The sequence below is a fragment of the Falco cherrug genome, chromosome 11, assembly GCF_023634085.1.
Source record: "Falco cherrug isolate bFalChe1 chromosome 11, bFalChe1.pri, whole genome shotgun sequence".
NCBI classification, from domain to species: Eukaryota; Metazoa; Chordata; class Aves; order Falconiformes; family Falconidae; genus Falco; species Falco cherrug.
The window spans coordinates 28,299,867-28,315,893 of record NC_073707.1 but is presented as its reverse complement, the minus strand read 5'-3'; the positions used below and the strand labels follow the sequence as shown (position 1 = coordinate 28,315,893).

The window sequence follows — 16,027 nt, the reverse complement described above, 5'->3', positions numbered from 1 at the left end:
CTTGCTTGCTTTGATTACAGTAAATTAAAACCTGATTACACTGACACATATTAGCAGGACTCCCACTGCCTGCAGCGGGTCCCCGGTTTTCTAAAGGGTATTTTTAGCAAGATGTGCAAGATCAATAGCCCGCCCTCACTATGAGCCCATTTGCTAAAGCTCTTACGGCTCCAGAAAGGCATTATTTACTCTTAAGGTTTCTATGTATTTGTTACAATTTTGGTGTTTATACATGTAAATACATCCACTTGTGTAGTTGGCATGTTCTCCGGTGCACACCTCCGTTGCTACTTGACTAGTCTAGCAATGTTTGAGTTGTTCACACCTCTCTTAAATAAATAGCTTAGTAATGAACAAGGTAAAACCTGCATGTTACCAGATAAAATGCTGAGGTTATATGAAGTTAAAATCAGAAATGAGAATTTTACTGTATTTCCTGAAAAAAATATGTACTGTTGATGGAAAACACACCCTACAGCACCTCTCAGGAGTTCTTGGGTTTTGTGAGTCATGATTACATTGGTTAACATTTTTGTGTACCATCAGGGAGCTTAAGTAGCAGAAAATTCAGAATTGGAGAGAGGAGGAGTCAAGGAGGAAAGAGGAACATGTTCTTGTAAGCTGCGTGGGAGTGGGTCTTCCCTTTAAGTTGGGCGCTTCTCCACTTAGAGCAGTAAGCTATGTTCTATCGGTCACTTAAAAAATAAACTATATTGTTGTAAAAAAATACAACTTTTACTAGAAACAATATTTTGGAGATCTGGGTGGTTTTATTCATACCGAGAGGTTTTTCGTGGTGGGTAGGCAGGTGTGGTGGCATACACAGATATTTTTCCTTCCCCTCGAGAGCGAAAATGCTTTGTCCTCGTTTTAAGGCGCTCGTCTTGCCTATAGGAAATGCTGATTGTGTTTCAGATAGTTGCAAATCCTTAACGCTACCATGTATTTGCCTGTATTTTACAGCTGAAGAGAAAAATGAACAGTATGGACCAAGGTGAAGGTGAAATTGGTGATATTTTGATGAGCTCAGCCTTTAGTGTGGAAGAAAACAACTAGCTGTGCCCCTTACAGCAGTTTATTCCTGCACCCCATGCTGGTTTTGTACTGGTGCATTTGCGAGCGAGGGAGAAGCAGTCGGGCTGAAAGCCCTGCAATGAAAAAGTTCAAGGTGAGTCACTTGTATGAGAAAAAAAACCACAGGGTGTTAATAGCTTGTGTAAGTATGACTAATTGCAACGCATGTCATTTGTCAGAGAAAATGACGCTGATCGAGGGGAACCTGCTTGAGTGACAGGGTAAAAAGGTTGATCTTTGAGGCATTCACAGTATTGCTGAAATAAATGCACGTGTAGCGCTCACTTTTAAAGTGGCAGATTTTAAGAATATTGCCCTGGTGTGTCAGTTTATTTAGCATATAGCTGGGAAGTCCTCCTTTGTTTATTTTATTGATCCTGTGAATCATTGTTTGCTTGTAGCATATTAACTTATATTCACTTAAATACTGGTGGTGTTATTTATAACACTGACAAAATAGTAAATGTTTCCTGTCTCTATCGATATTAATAAAATAATTCAAACAGTGCCCTGTGGGCCCTGTTGAGCAGTACTAGTTACTGGAGTGTAAAATTTACTTCTTGCCTGTTGAGCTGCTGCACATTCTTTGATAAATACATTTGTGAGGGAGAACATGGCAGCATGAGGAGCTTTTGTGGTTAAGGAAACCATACTGGAGGAACCAAGCTGTAGGAGACTGATTTACAGTAGGATGTGTCCACAGCCTGCAAATTAAAATCTCACAGCATTTTAAAAAAACCCTCTTTTTTGCCCCTTAGGATGTGCCCGCGGTATCACCATGGCAAATGCCTCTCATCTCAGCTTTGGGATATCAAGATTTTGCAAAATTTTCTGGTAATTTGAAGAAAAATGCTTTGAAGTATGTTAGATATCTAAGTATTAGCATGATTTAGAGAATATGTGTGGTATTGAAACTCCAAAGGACTGGTGACAGCACTGTTGGACAACTCAGGTTGGGATCAGTCACCCCGAAGTGGTTAAGCAGCCTTGTGCCCGGTTTGAATCAAAAAGCAGTATTAAGCTGTGTGCATTTATACTCGATACAAAAAGATCAAATTTTAATTTACAGAATGATTTAAATTTAGATGGATGAAATGCCACTCTGAAAAAACGCGAACTGTGTCAGCGAAGAGGAGAGGCAGGAACGTGTTCATTTGTCAGCCCGTCTCCTTCCAAACTCGGGGGGTGATGCGTGATCTGTCCAACGTAATTGCATGGTACAGGAACAGGGATGGCACTAGTTTCACTCAAGAGATGACATCGTCCTGAACGATAAATCTCTTGAATAATATATCAGCAGGAATATTGTTTGAGGAGTAGATTAGGGAAGGAGTAACCAACATTATAAAACACATGTGAAAGCAGCTATTAAATTTCCATTTGTAAAAACTCCTCTTCAAAGATAATTTTCAGCTATTTACATAGTAGCTCCAGTATTCAGATGAAGCTTTGACAAACCAAAACTGTGGCCTCATGCTTGAATTTTGAATCCGAGGAACATGTGATGAAGCTTAAGATGGTCTTTGTGTTTTTCACTTTATTTGCTGCAGAACAGGGAATGAAATACCGTCGGATGCAGAGCAGGATGTATTTCACTCCCGGCACCTCCTCTTGGAGCGTAGCTTCCAATATTTATTTTTCACTAACAGCTCTAGGAATGAATCGAGTTCATTGTTGGGCCGTCGTCCTGTCGGGTTTGTCCCTGCGCCGTGCAGTGGGGACACCTCTCCGCTAGTGGTCCCCCCAGGCACGCGCTACGCTGCACAATCAGCAGCGCCGGGGACGCGCGGTGATGAAATGTCACCGGGGATGTGCTGGCACCCGATCACACATAGATCTGCCTGTGAAAATGCAAAGCAAAGTTAGGAAAATATCCTGCCTGCCTGTTTCTCCTGATGCAGAGCGGGCTGTAAAGTTTCTCTGCCGACACTTAGAGGCGGGCTGTTCCTGCTTCTGTCAAGCAGACTAAAATTTACACCCGTAATGAGTCTGAGTAAAAAGCTGCTCCTTTTAATTTTAGCATTCAAAAGGTGCTGGTAAACACGTATTTGAGACTCCGGGAGTGCTAGGTGATACTTCTGAAAACCGAGGCGCAAGCAGAGAGTGCAGCGATGGGTCTTTTATGTTTTTGCAGTTACTGAAAACGGCACGAAAGAAGCGAGACGGATTATGTCCTTTCCCTGCAGCTGCGCTGATGGCTTTGACGAGGTGTCCGATTCCACCTCTTGAGTAACTCTGGCCACCGTGTTTCTTGCCCTGTCTTTCCATGTGGAGGTATCAGTGTGATCATTTGCCTCCAGCTCGAAAACACTGCCTCAATGTTTCTCCCTCGATGCTGCATTTTGAACAGCCGGGCTGTTTGCGTGTGACTGAAGCAGTGCGGTTTGTTTTTCATGCACGGGTGGGTGTAACTGCATCTCCTCCTCTCCGCGCTGTCCTTCCCCTCCGACTCTCTGGGTGAACTGGCAGAAGTTGGGGCTCCCGGCTCGCTCCTCCCATGCGCTATGGGGCTGGAGGCAGCTCTGACCCCTCCCAGGGAGGGAGCTGGGCAGAGGCAGCCGAGCTCCTGCAGCAGTGCCTGCCCAGGGACCCATCCCAGCAGACCCCATCCCTCCCGCTCGCAGCCGGCAGGTCCCTGGCCGGCTGAAGCCCTGCAGGCGCTCTCCTGCCCAGCTCGCCCCACCAAGGCAGCGCCATGGTGGCCACCTGCCTGCACCTGGCCGGGTTTGTCTGCAGTTTCATAGGGTGGATCGGGGTGGTTGTGGCGACGGCCACCAATGACTGGGTGGTGACTTGCGGCTACACCATTACCACCTGCAGGAAAATGGATGAGCTGGGATCCAAGGGGCTGTGGGCAGACTGCGTCATGGCAACAGGTCTCTATCACTGCAAGCCCCTCGTGGACATCCTCATCCTGCCAGGTACGTGTGCCCCGTCCTCCCCTTCCCGCTCGGCGAGGAGTGACGCCTTGCTCCAAGCAGCACCGGTCCTGCTTCTGGGGGGGTTGATGAAGATGGGTTGATGAGGGAGCTTCGTCTTCACCAGCGCAGGAGATGATCCAGTAAATAGGCTAAAGAATATGAATGACAGCTCTGAACATGATTCTCATAAATTATACCTGGTTGTAGTCATACCCAGGTATCATGTGTTATCTGTGGCTGTTAAAGTCCACTTAATGTTTAATCATTGTTCATGGTAAGCACTCGCTGTTCCTTTCACGTCTTGTATCTAGATTGCATTGCAAAACATGGATAGTGTAGTGAGGTATAACAGCGTACTTCGAGTTTTGCTTTGAGATGATGATGAGCTATTACAAATGTGAAGGTTCTATTCCTTAAGATGATTTTGAGTATAATGAATCTTTCAGCATCTATTATTAATGCTGCTATGGCTTTTAATCTTTTGAAAGATCGTCATTAGTCTTGACGGTCCTGATGCTTCCCACATTTTCTAAGGCAAGACAGAACTTTTACACGGCAAACAGATGTCACTATATTCAACTTGGTGTTTTCTAATTATATAGTAATTTTCATTAGTTTGCTGCAAAGCAAAAATTAAGCAAGGTGTTTAATCAGTATTAATACATCTTTTGAGCTAATTAGAGCTGTCAAAGTCTTGTGTGGTCTTGTCCCTGTAAGTTAAGCTAATGATCTCACCCGTTTCAATCACTGTTAACTCTGTAGCACTTCTTCATTCTTCTGTGGTTTAGATTTTACATCCTCTAGCATGTCAGAGATGCCTCTTCCAAAGCCGACAGGGTAGAAGTAACCATTCCTAGTAGTTTTCTTTCATGTTTCCTTATTAATTTGTTTAAGCTGTTGTGAAAATAAATTCACAAGAGGTTAGAAAGATTATTCATGAATTTCTCTGTTACAGAGCCTAGTCTGTCCCACATAGTGCTGAGCAATATTGAATCTCTCAGACTAGCTCCTATTCTCCCTTTCTCTGTGTGCAGACTTTTATTTCAGTAGGCTTACCTTCCTTATTGCTGCTCTTTTTCAATATGATCCAGTCCAGAAGACAGAGAAAAGGCTTGCCCAGAAGAAACATTTTCAAATGAAATTTAATAAATAGGTAAAGAGGTCTTTCGGCAGCAGAAAGCAATGCTTGTCTCCAGCAGAAACAAATCACAAAAGAAGATGCTTCTGCTTGTAACCTATATGGTAGCCACAGCTTTCAATGAGAGGGAAATTTATCCTGGTGTGCCCGATAGCTGAAATGTATTTAGTCTTTCATTGCTGGAGTCAAGTCTTTGAAATGAATGTGATTGTATTCTCGTTTAATTGGGACTGATTGCACACAGAAACCACACTGGGCACTGCCGTCTCCTTTGTTTAGGGTTGCTTTTTCGCTCTGAACTCCTCAGGTAACTCTTTGGTTAAGTTTCCTCTTGAAAAAAATCAAGCAAATATTCAGTATACACACAGTCTGCATTCCCAGGAACAGTAAAGTCCTCATTCCCGGTGTCTTACCTGTCTGTCAACAGGACTTGCTTGAGGCTCCTGTTTGCTGGTATTGTTTGAGGCGTCATAAAATTCCGTATCTGCATGTGGCAGCTTCACTTTGTTAATAAGAGGGGAAAGAAAGCCAGCATGCTTGCTCGGCTGAGACCGTTCCAAGAGCCGGTGGAGGCTCACCCGGCACTAGAGCAAATCTGACACTTGTTCTTTTTCTTTTGCATGCAGGTAGTGACCTATTTTTAGTTATTTATATATACATTTTATATAGTGTATATAAATTGATATTAAAATCTGTATACAATTATATATACCTTATATCTATCTGAATATATAAAAATGGATACATTATTATACATAGACCATCACAGAGTGGTAGAAATGTCACAGCCCTGCCCAGCACACCCACAGTCCCCGGCCCCAGTTGTTCCTCGCTGCCTTGTGTTCAGCGCAAGGGACAGGCAGGAGAGGGATGGCCACTGACGAAACACCGGGGAATGCCATGATGTCTGTAGGGACCCAGAGGGATAACGCGGCCCTTGGTTATGGCAACTCAAGCAGCTCTGCAAAGTGCGGTCATTTCTGCTCGCTAAGGAAGAGCTGTGCCGGCGGTCAGCTGGAGCCACGGGTCTCCCCTGAAACCCACTACCAGGCTGGACACCGCGGTGCAGCATCGGGAGGTGGCTGGGGCTGGTGGGCATCCCTCCTCCTCCCAGGTCAACGGCCCTCAGCTCCTCAGGGCGGCCGGTGGCCGTATCTCGTGGACGCCCATGCTTCAGTAACGGGTCTTCAGCTCTTCAGCCCTGCTCTGGCTGACTGTGGACCTCCCCTGCTCACAGCAAGCTGCTCTTCAGGACTTAAAAATCTTGTTATTTAATCAAAACTCTCCCTAGGAAAAGATACAGGAACACTCCTTCCTAGCTGTTTCTCCTACTTTCTCTTCCCATGTTTTCCACCTCCATGATTTCTCAGTGTCTTGCTGGGAAGAGCCCATGTTTTCCGGGCAGTGCTATTTCTTCACTGGAAAATGTTGAGCCTGCACACCCTGTGTTCAGGCGCTACCCACTGTACTGCCGTCTCACTCTCTCGTGCCTGGTGAAGATTTAACGTTTACACAAAGGGTTGAACCTGTCTCCCATACTCCACGCAATTCTTGGGAGCTAATCGAAGAGGAACCTTTGTCCAAAGGTCTCCTTCTTTTGTGCCAAATAATCAAAATCCTCTTTCCTTGCCTTGCCAACAGGGTATGTCCAAGCATGTCGAGCACTGATGATCGCCGCCTCTGTCCTGGGTCTTCCCGCTATCTTCTTGCTGATAACGGTCTTGCCCTGTATCCGGATGGGCCACGAGCCTGGAGCTGCCAAGTACCGGCGGTCCCAGCTGGGAGGGATCCTCATCATCCTCTTGGGTAAGGCGCGGAGAGCCGGAGGCTCTGCTGCAGGGTGGCACGTTGCGAGCTGGTTGAGCACACGCACCTGGGCAGCTGCTGGCCGGGCTGGGCTGACCCTGCGGCTCTCCAGCAGCGCTGCCGTCTGGGGGGGCACGAAGGGGAGCGGGAGGACAAAGACAGGAGGCAGGGAGCAAAGCAGGGTGAGGAAGGGAGGGCTGCAAACCCCTCCGGTGTGTTGCCTTGCGGCGTCCTCGGGCACAGCCACTGCCCATGTCTGCAGGAGGGTGACAGCGGCTGCGCATAGGCAGCTGCCTGCAGGCACTGGTTTTGCTGGTTCGCCATGGAAGTGATGTTATTTTTGGAAAAGGGTCTAAACTTTCAAGCTGCTTACAGGGAATGGATAGCCTCTGGATTTTCCCCGGGCATCGCTGATGCAGTAGGGTCAAAGTAAGCTGAGGGGTGGGGGAAGGGAAGCCCGCTGGGTGGCATGGACCTGAGAAGAGGGATGGTATGTCCCCTGTGCCTCCCAGCCCCTCTGGCCAGCCTTGCCCTTGGCCTCCAAGTTCCCCTGGGAATTTCTTCCCATCCTCAGTGCCTGTGGAGGAGATTGTTTTGAGCAGGGCAGACTGTGGAGCTCATTGTCCCCGCCACAACACCTGCATGTTCTTGAAGCCTCGTCATCTCAGCAACAGCCTGCGGTGCCTTGTTTTTACCCGTCTGTGTGGCAGGGGAGGAGGGGGGAGGGAAAGTGGCCTCTTTGTGTGGCTCTGTTGGTCGCTGGCAGCCAGCGCTGACATCATGCCCGTCTTCTTTCTTCTTCTTCTTCTTCTCCTTACATTTTTTTTCAAGTGGGCACTGGATATAGCTGTACAGAGGGGCTGCCCTCTGGGCGCCCCTTCCCTGCCAGCCATCCCTCCTCGAGTGCCTCGGTGAGAAGCAGTCAGTACGAGTCACTACATCTGAAATCTAAGGGACTGGGACCAAGGGACCCTTTCAATGCCTGTTGGTTTTTTTGGTTTTGTTTTTTTTTTAAAGGCTTTATTTTTTAAAAAAGGGTTTAAGAGCATGTTGCCACAGCTGGGAGTCCTAAAATCAGCTTTATAGGGCCTGTTTAGAACACCCCCATAGTGAACAGTCATGTTAGAGAGCTGTTGGAATGTGACCTTCATCCCTGTCCTGAAACCTTGAGTCACGTATTTGGGCTCGGCGAAGTGAAAGGAAAAGTGTTTTTCTCTGTGTATGAATGACATTTTAGTGCCGGAGGGGTCCGCTCTGCTGGATTTCCCCTGCCAGGATGGGGGAGGCCCAGCAGAGCTGTGCTTTGTCGCAAATAAGCGTGAGTTTTCGGTTCCGACTGAGACCCGTGCTGTAGCTCAGCCCTGTTTGCATGGCTGCAGACGTGGAGGCGAGAGCATTGCCCCTAAATCCCGAAGGGTGACAGGATTACAGGACCAACACACACGCAGCAATCAAACTGCAGTGACAGTGTTGGGTAATGCTGCATCAGAGCACATGAAGTCCCGTGTCTTGCATGGTTGCACCAGGGTTTGGGGTCTGGTGTGCCGCTCTGCCACCCTGCTGTGACACCAGGGAGGAGAACAGATGTCAGAGGGTGATCGAGAGGAGTTGTGATGCTCTGTAAGCCAGGTTCCTCTCTGCCTTAGAACATGGTTTTCCCACTAGGTAGATCCTGTGAGGCAAGGAAATTATTTACAGTGACACTGGCAGACAAATGCTCTTTGGGTTGGATTTAGACTTCTTACGGATTCTTGCCCCTGTGAGTTTTGAAGCATCTACAGGTGAAGTGATTGCTCATGTCGCTCAAGTCCTGAATGATCTGGGCTGGCAGCAGCAGCCTGGTCACAATGTTTTAGTCACAATTACAATAATGCTCTTTTTGTTGGATCACAAATGAAAAATAAATAAGCTCCTTTTGCTCTTAAGTTGCTTTTTTCTTAAAAAAACCAAACCAACCCACATTTATTTTTACAGTCCCTTTGGAAGAAGAACAATATACAGAGCTTGGGACTTTCACATTATTTAGGCTGATTAATGATCTGTTCTTTGCAAAATGAGGTGTTATGATTCCAGAGCATTTAATAAGCATGAATCAGGCCTTGAAACACAGAATACTGGCTTAAAATTGATTATATTTTAGAAGTAATACACCCTGGACTGTTCTTATTTACCCTCTGGCCACTGAACCCTCATTCATGGTTTTCCCCAGCTGCAGGGGCTTCAGCCTTTTCCTCTAAGTGGAGACCAACTCCCAGAGCTCTGGTAAAACAGAACAAATGCCAAAACCCCTCGCTAACGTAGCAGAAATAGGGAGTGAAGATGTGATCAGGGGAGCTGGCCCCATGGCAAACCTCACTTGTTGATCAGGGAAGAGATGGCGGTTTGAGATTTATTATGAAGGAAAACAGGGGCTGAACTCAGGGAAGGGGTGGCAGATTGTCACTGAAATTTATTTAAAAGGAAAACGGGGGTTAAAACACAGTGTGGAGCCAAAAAAAAAAAAAAGAAAAAAAAGAAAAAAAAGAAAAAAGAAAAAGTTGAAAACTTGCCAGGAAAACAATGGGCTCAGATATTCCATTGATTTTTCTGTGTACTGATAATAGCAGGCTGCAGAGTGCAACCTGTGTGCACACCCTCCTATCCTGCCTGCTGATGTATTTATGTCTTTGCTTGATCCTATCTGTCTGAGAGAATTGATTTATTGCTGAAAACAATCGTCAGCAGAAGTTTGCTCTAAGCCAGTACGAAAACATTTCATACACTAGTGCTGATGGAAAAACCCTGGCCCATCCTGTGTTGTTGATACTAATTCGGGGGACCCCTTGCTGGGAACCAAGCGGGCATTTTCCTAATGGAGTGGGGGATTGGAGACACTGGAAAACGCGGATGAAAAATACATCAGTTACTGTGGATTACTACTGCAAAATGACCGTATTGGCTATTGTATACTAAACAAAGGATATTAACGAGTTTTTCTGGATACTGCATGAGATTTACTTCTAAGACCATAGATATCAAGATAAAAAGATTGCCTTGAACACAGGGAGGGGGAGAAAATCATGGATAATGTATTTCAACCAAATGCTTTGAAAGAGAAATCTGTGTGACTTTGAGTCAGCAACTCAGAATAATTAAATTTAGCCACAAAAGAAAAAGTATTCTTTCTTCTGCAGAACTTGCTGTTAAGGAATTTGGCAGGGACTCGCTGTCCCTTGAGTTAGAGTAATCCTGCTCTGTCTGCCCCACCTCCGCAGGCACCTTCTGTGCTTCTTGTCTACGGGCACTTCATCTGGTTCCAGCAGGCCTGTAATGCAGAATAATAAGAGATTCAGCTCAGTGGACTGAGCTACCGCAAGTCCATAGTCAAAAAGGACTTAGAAATGCTGGGAGCCTGGGATGTATCCCTGTGGATTCGCAGTGACGTGATGGAGCGAGGACAACCATACCGTGCGTTACTGAGATGACTTTTCCGGGTAGAGGCAGTGGCTTTTGCAGGACTGCCTGCTCGAGCTGCAAAAAAGCACGTGTGTGTCCCCAAACGCGCTTGTTTTTCCAACTAACCCTGCTGGTCTAATAGAAATATTCTGTTTGCAGACCTTCTCCTACCTTTCTGCTGGACTATACTGACTACAGCAGCTCTACTGTCTGAAGACTTTCTAATTTAGAGAAAGGCAAAGGGTCTCTCAGCAGCAGCGCAAAAGGGAAGGGCTATTAATTTCTATTCAAACACCTTTTCCATGTAGGCAGCTATTTTAAAACTTGAAACTTGCCTTAAAATGCCTTTTCCAGTCCCTTTGAGTTTCTTGGCAAATGAACTTTTTTTTTTTTCAGCCTTTCTCTGTGGTACAGCTAGACCAGCATTTGAGTTCACCAAGAAATATTGCCGTTGCAGACTGTCCTTTGCACATCCTCTGGGAGGATTTACAGCCCAATTTAATCTACGCAGAGCGATGAAATCCAGCCCTGTTTGAGGGCATTCCTCTGGCTGAGCGAAGGGGTCACCGGTGACTGACGGCAGCTGGTGGCCTCCGAAGGCAGAGAGGTCAAGCTAACCCGTGCAAAGTCCTTGGCTTGTGTTTCACAGCTTTCTAGTACTGTCAGCATTAAAATAAGGTGGTTTTACATGTAGCTGAGCCACACGCACAAGAGATGCTATTGTGTTAGCATCCCTGAGAGCTCTTCTCACCCCAGTGCAAGTGTTTTCTTCGATCCTGTGTGGTGGGGGAGGGTCTGGATGGATAAGGCTCTTATAGTCTATGGACATAAATATATATATATATATATATATTTACTGCTGACAGAAAAAGAAAAGATGATTGTTTCTTTTTCCGAACAACAAAGAAGTGTTTTTTCCAGCCCATTAGAATGCTTTGTGGATTCCTAACTGATACATTTTTGTTTTAAAGCGTTAGAGGCTCATGAGCTGTTTGCAGGACTGATCCACACGCAGGAGAAATGCTGTTCTCCCCTTCTTGCCTTCTCTAAAAATTCCTTCCAGAGCTGTGGGGCCCTTGCTTTGAGAAGGCCTGAAATTATTACTGGCTTTATTAGCATCCTTCCAATGTTCTTCTCTTTTCCATAAGAAAATATTTTCTCTCACAATAACTGCAGCTATTGGGGATGGATTTTCTGTTGCACGGGCCAGGAGCTATGGTTTGTTCTCTGCTTTAACTAAACAATTTTATTTTTAATCTCACCCCCTTTTTTTTTCCCTCTTGCAACCTTAACTTTTTGACACTGCCTCCAGATACCTTTTAACGCGGTCGGTGGAAATCTGTAACTCTGCCACAGTCCTGTTATTGTTTTGCTCTGATTCTCTGATAGCCACAAGGATGGAGTCCTGCACAGCTTGTCCCGGAGGCAAGTAAATATTGACAGATTAATTCTTCTCAGATGTACAGGCCATAAAGGAGTATTGTTTTAGGACCTGCTCCTGTGAGGTGATTAACGCCATCAACTCCTGTCGCCCTCGGTGCATGCAAGGACTTTGCAGGATGGAGGCAGGACCCTTAGCGAGGGCAGCGAGTGTGACCTTGTGCAGCGCAAGGAGAACACAGGGCACGTGTTTTCTCTCTGCTAGGAGCAAACCACGCGTGTGTGCTGCACACTGAAACCCTGTGGTCCCTAGCCTGGCTGCCTGCAAAGTGCTGAATTTGAACCCGCTTTACTGTGTGAGGGCACCTCCTCCGCATCACCTGCCTAGTGGTCCTCGCAGCACCACTGCAGCAGCCTTCCTGGTCTTGGGGGGAAAAAACTATGGGATTTCAAGCAAAATTTGAAGTCTGCGGTCATTTTTTGACCGGCTGTAGACTCCAGGTAGAATCCTGTTTTCCCTTCTGCAAGGCCCTTCAGTTTCTAGTGAATTCAATAGGTTTCTGGGGAGCCTCACTGGGTTTGTCACTCTGTACAGAGAAATTTTCTACAGGGAAGTGCAATCTGCTTTCCAGAGTTGTGGGACATTTCCTCCTCCATAAAAAAAAAACCAACACAACAGTGCTGCAGTGCTAATTATTCTGTCCCTGCCCATCTTCTGCTTGTGTTCTGTAAACCCTACTCTGCCCTTCTAAGGGCTGGGATGTTTCGTTAATGTGTATGTGACCATTCAGTGGAGCAACTCCAACGACGCTGATTGACATGGGCTGAGGACATAGTACGTGAGTTCGTGCAGAAATAGTGATTTAAACCAATTGACTCTGGGCCACCGATTTTACTGTCTCACCGATGCATATGGCTTTCGTGGCCTTGCTTCATACCTAACATATTCCTAATTCTGCAGCTCTCCAGAGCACCGGTTTCAGGGTGACTTTCATTCTTCCCACTTAAAGATATTTCTAGGAAACAAATTTGTTTCCCTTGTAATAATATATCAGATTGTGTCGAGCAGCAGTTGTTTTTTCTTCTCGTTTGTTGATGCCCAGGAGAGACGGCTGTTCTCTCTTGATCTTTCTCCCCGCAAGGCTCCCACGCTGCCTCCTGCTCGGGGATCTCTCGGCCCTGATGCTGATGCTTCTGCATCCCACTGTGGGGCTGCAAGGGAGGAGGGATGGGCTTCCTCACTGTCCCCTGTCCTGCAGACCCTTCCTTCCCCTTCGGTGTGCTTTGTGTCCCCATGGTGGGGTTAGGTGCTGGCCTTACCGGTCCTTTCCATCTCTCCCCAGCCATGTGCGGCGTTGTTGCGACGATCTGGTTTCCCGTGTGTGCCCACCGTGAGACCACCATTATGAGCTTCGGCTACTCCCTGTACACGGGCTGGATCGGCTCTGCTCTCTGCCTCTTCGGTGGCTGCGTCATCGTCTGCTGCTCGGGAGATGCCCAGACGTTCGGTGAAAACCGTTTCTACTACGCCTCGGGATCCAGCTCCCCTACACACGCGAAGAGCGCTCACGTGTAAGCGCCCCAGGGACGTCCCACGGCTGCCGTCGGATGCTTTGGCTGGTGGGTTTGTGTGCCCTGGGCCTGCTTCTACTGACACACACTGCTGTCAGGCTCCCCGGGGAAGATTTAGAAAAGCAGCACAAATGTCTGGTAGTTTGAAGCATTATTCCCCCCATCTGTTCCCCCTTCTCTAGAACGAAAGCTCCAGCCAGCCCTACCTCTTGGTCCCCCCATTTTGTCCTGACCACCTACCCCACCTTCTTGCAGCCAGGATGACTCGGATGGTTCGGGGTTGTTGTGTGGGGTGTAGCGTTTTTATTTTATCTTCTAGCTCCCCTGATTATGGGAGAGTTAAAAGCAATAAAACAAAGGAGAGAGACACTTACCCATTGTTAGAAGGACTCTGGCAGCTTCTCCCACTGCTATTTGCTTTCCCCCGCTCAAGGTCACCGCTTCGGCACGGTTCGGGCGAGAGGGAAGGGAGGAAGGCTCTGCTCCCCAGCTGGGCAAATGTTTCTCTTTTGGAACAAGAGTAGGGGAATTATTTTCTGCCTTTCTCTGTAAATACTTTTGTATGAGTTTGGTCATTTTAGTAACAGTATTTCCCCCACCCCCACAGTCATCAGTATGAAGGAAACAGAACCCAAAGGTCCTAATTACATGGTAGATAACGGTGCCTTTTTATATAGTTTTAAATGACTTTGGGGGCTCTAATCCCCGCACTCTGGTTTCTTTTCTTTTTTTTCCTTTGTACAGATCAGTTACTAAAAATGTATTTTTACATTTTTTTAAACTCCTTGCTTTCTTCCTCTCAATTTGCGTTCTGTCTTGCATCATTAAAGCAGCACGTTTTAACACGCAGTATAATGTACCTGTTACAATACAATTCTGGTGAGTACTGATGATGCCTTTGTACTTTCAGTGAAATACTGTACAATAAATAACAGAGTACCTGCAACTACTGGCTTCTTTTCCTTCCTTCCTGTGTGTTTCCATAGCTAGCTTTTCCATGACAGGGGTTTCCCAATGATTTTGAAGATTATTTTTTTTTAATAGTGGTTCAGGACAAGAGATTCTGCTCTGCTGTAGAATTAAGTGGGCCTTTTGTTTTCGTGGGTTTTTTTTTAAATATTTAAAATAGAAGTAATCTTCCTGCATGGTACTGACCGCTGCCTTTACCCATTCATTCTTTCAATGTTCCCAGTAGCAGCTTGCACCAGTGGTACCGGCTCTGGTGCTCTTCATATAAGGGGGACTTAGAAACCCGCTGAGGGGGTGGAGATGTACCCCCGTGCTGCTCGGGCGTGCTGAAGTTGAGAAGTCATGTCGCTGGAAGTGCTCTTAACTAAAATAAGAGTCTGATCTGGGGTCATCACTCTGATTAAAACCATGTAAGATCAGGATCTAGCTCTGCCCTTACCAGAGGCTGTAGCAATTTAATTACGGTGATACAAAATCCCATCTGTTCCCAGAGATGTTAACTCAGTTCAAATAATTTGTGTAAGCCAGGCTGCAGGAACAGGAAAAGAGGCACAGCCGCTGTGCAGACATGGACAAGGGGGACAGCCCAGGTGTTGAGTGCCGGAGGAGAGGGCACTGAGCAAGCAGGGGAAAGGACTGACCAAATTGTTTGGGGTGACGGAGAAGAAATTGAAAACATGGCTGCTAGTCAAGCCTCGGCGGATTAGGGACTGTCCTCTCGTCTTGGTCTACTTCAGCTGGAGAACCCAAGCTGGGCAACGCAGCCATGGGCAAGGATGCTGCAGGTCCCACCCCTCGCCTCCTCCATGTGGGAAGCTGAGGCCAGAGCATTTAAAAGGAGTCAGAAGGAGGATGGCTGTGCTCCACGACGACCCTTTGCCTGCATGGACAAGAGATGGGCAGCAGCGCTAGCATCTGCCTTTAATACCGAGCAGTCTTGAAGGCGTCTCTTGTGTGAACTTTGCATTGCTGCCATCCTATACAATGCACCCAAGGCGGGCAGCGGCGCGGGGCTGGTGGCAGGACACTTGTGCCCATTACATCACAGGCAGGGCACAGGCAGTTGTTGTACGCGCTGGAGAGACGCTATAAGTGCTGCCATTGATGTGTGGGTGCCATGGGCGAAGGGGCGGCGCACAGGCGTGCCAGCTTGTGCAGGCTGCCCGGGGATTGTGGATTGTGCGCCGCTGCCTGCCGCTTTGGCTGGTTAACCCCGGGGCCAGCGGCGGCGGGGGAGACCTCCAAGCAGAAAGCTGCTGGAACACTGCCCAGCCAACGGCCCTGGAGTAAACTGGGAGGGAAAAGCAGAGCAAAACCTGTCTGAGATGCCTGAGGGGGGTGGTGGTGGTGGGGGTGGCAAGGTGCTGGTGCTGCCGGAGGGGCTGGGGCAGTGGTGCCTGACCCAGTGGGGAATAAGCCCTGCTGGGCAGCACTTAACGGGTTTTTTTGCTGCCCAAACCTTGAGGCTGCATCTTGGCATCTTCAGGCATGTGGGGCTGGGGACCCTCGGCAGGGGACAGTGCTGGGGCTCTGCTTGCTCTGCCCATGGTCACAGCTTACCAGCACATGAGCCCAAATCCAGCCCTTGAAAGGCCCAGGACAAGCTGCTCAGAGGAAGGAAGAAGCTGTGTTTCAGGGAAGTGAAGAAAAAACCAAAGAAAGCAAAACAACCCCAGTTGCAGCGGCGGGGAAAACAGACACGTGCACCCGCGGGGTGCAAGGAGATGGGGCC

General features: G+C 47.4%; 1 protein-coding gene across 1 annotated transcript; it reads left to right on the top strand.

Moving 5' to 3' along the window:
* Nucleotides 1–3,535: 3,535 nt before the first annotated feature.
* CLDN11 (claudin 11) lies at nucleotides 3,536–14,277 on the top strand. The gene is made up of 3 exons (XM_005440114.3): nucleotides 3,536–3,995; nucleotides 6,775–6,939; nucleotides 13,098–14,277. The coding sequence occupies exons 1-3, from the start codon at nucleotides 3,770–3,772 to the stop codon at nucleotides 13,328–13,330; spliced, it is 624 nt and encodes a 207-aa protein (XP_005440171.1). The 5' UTR covers nucleotides 3,536–3,769; the 3' UTR covers nucleotides 13,331–14,277.
* Nucleotides 14,278–16,027: the final 1,750 nt, after the last annotated feature.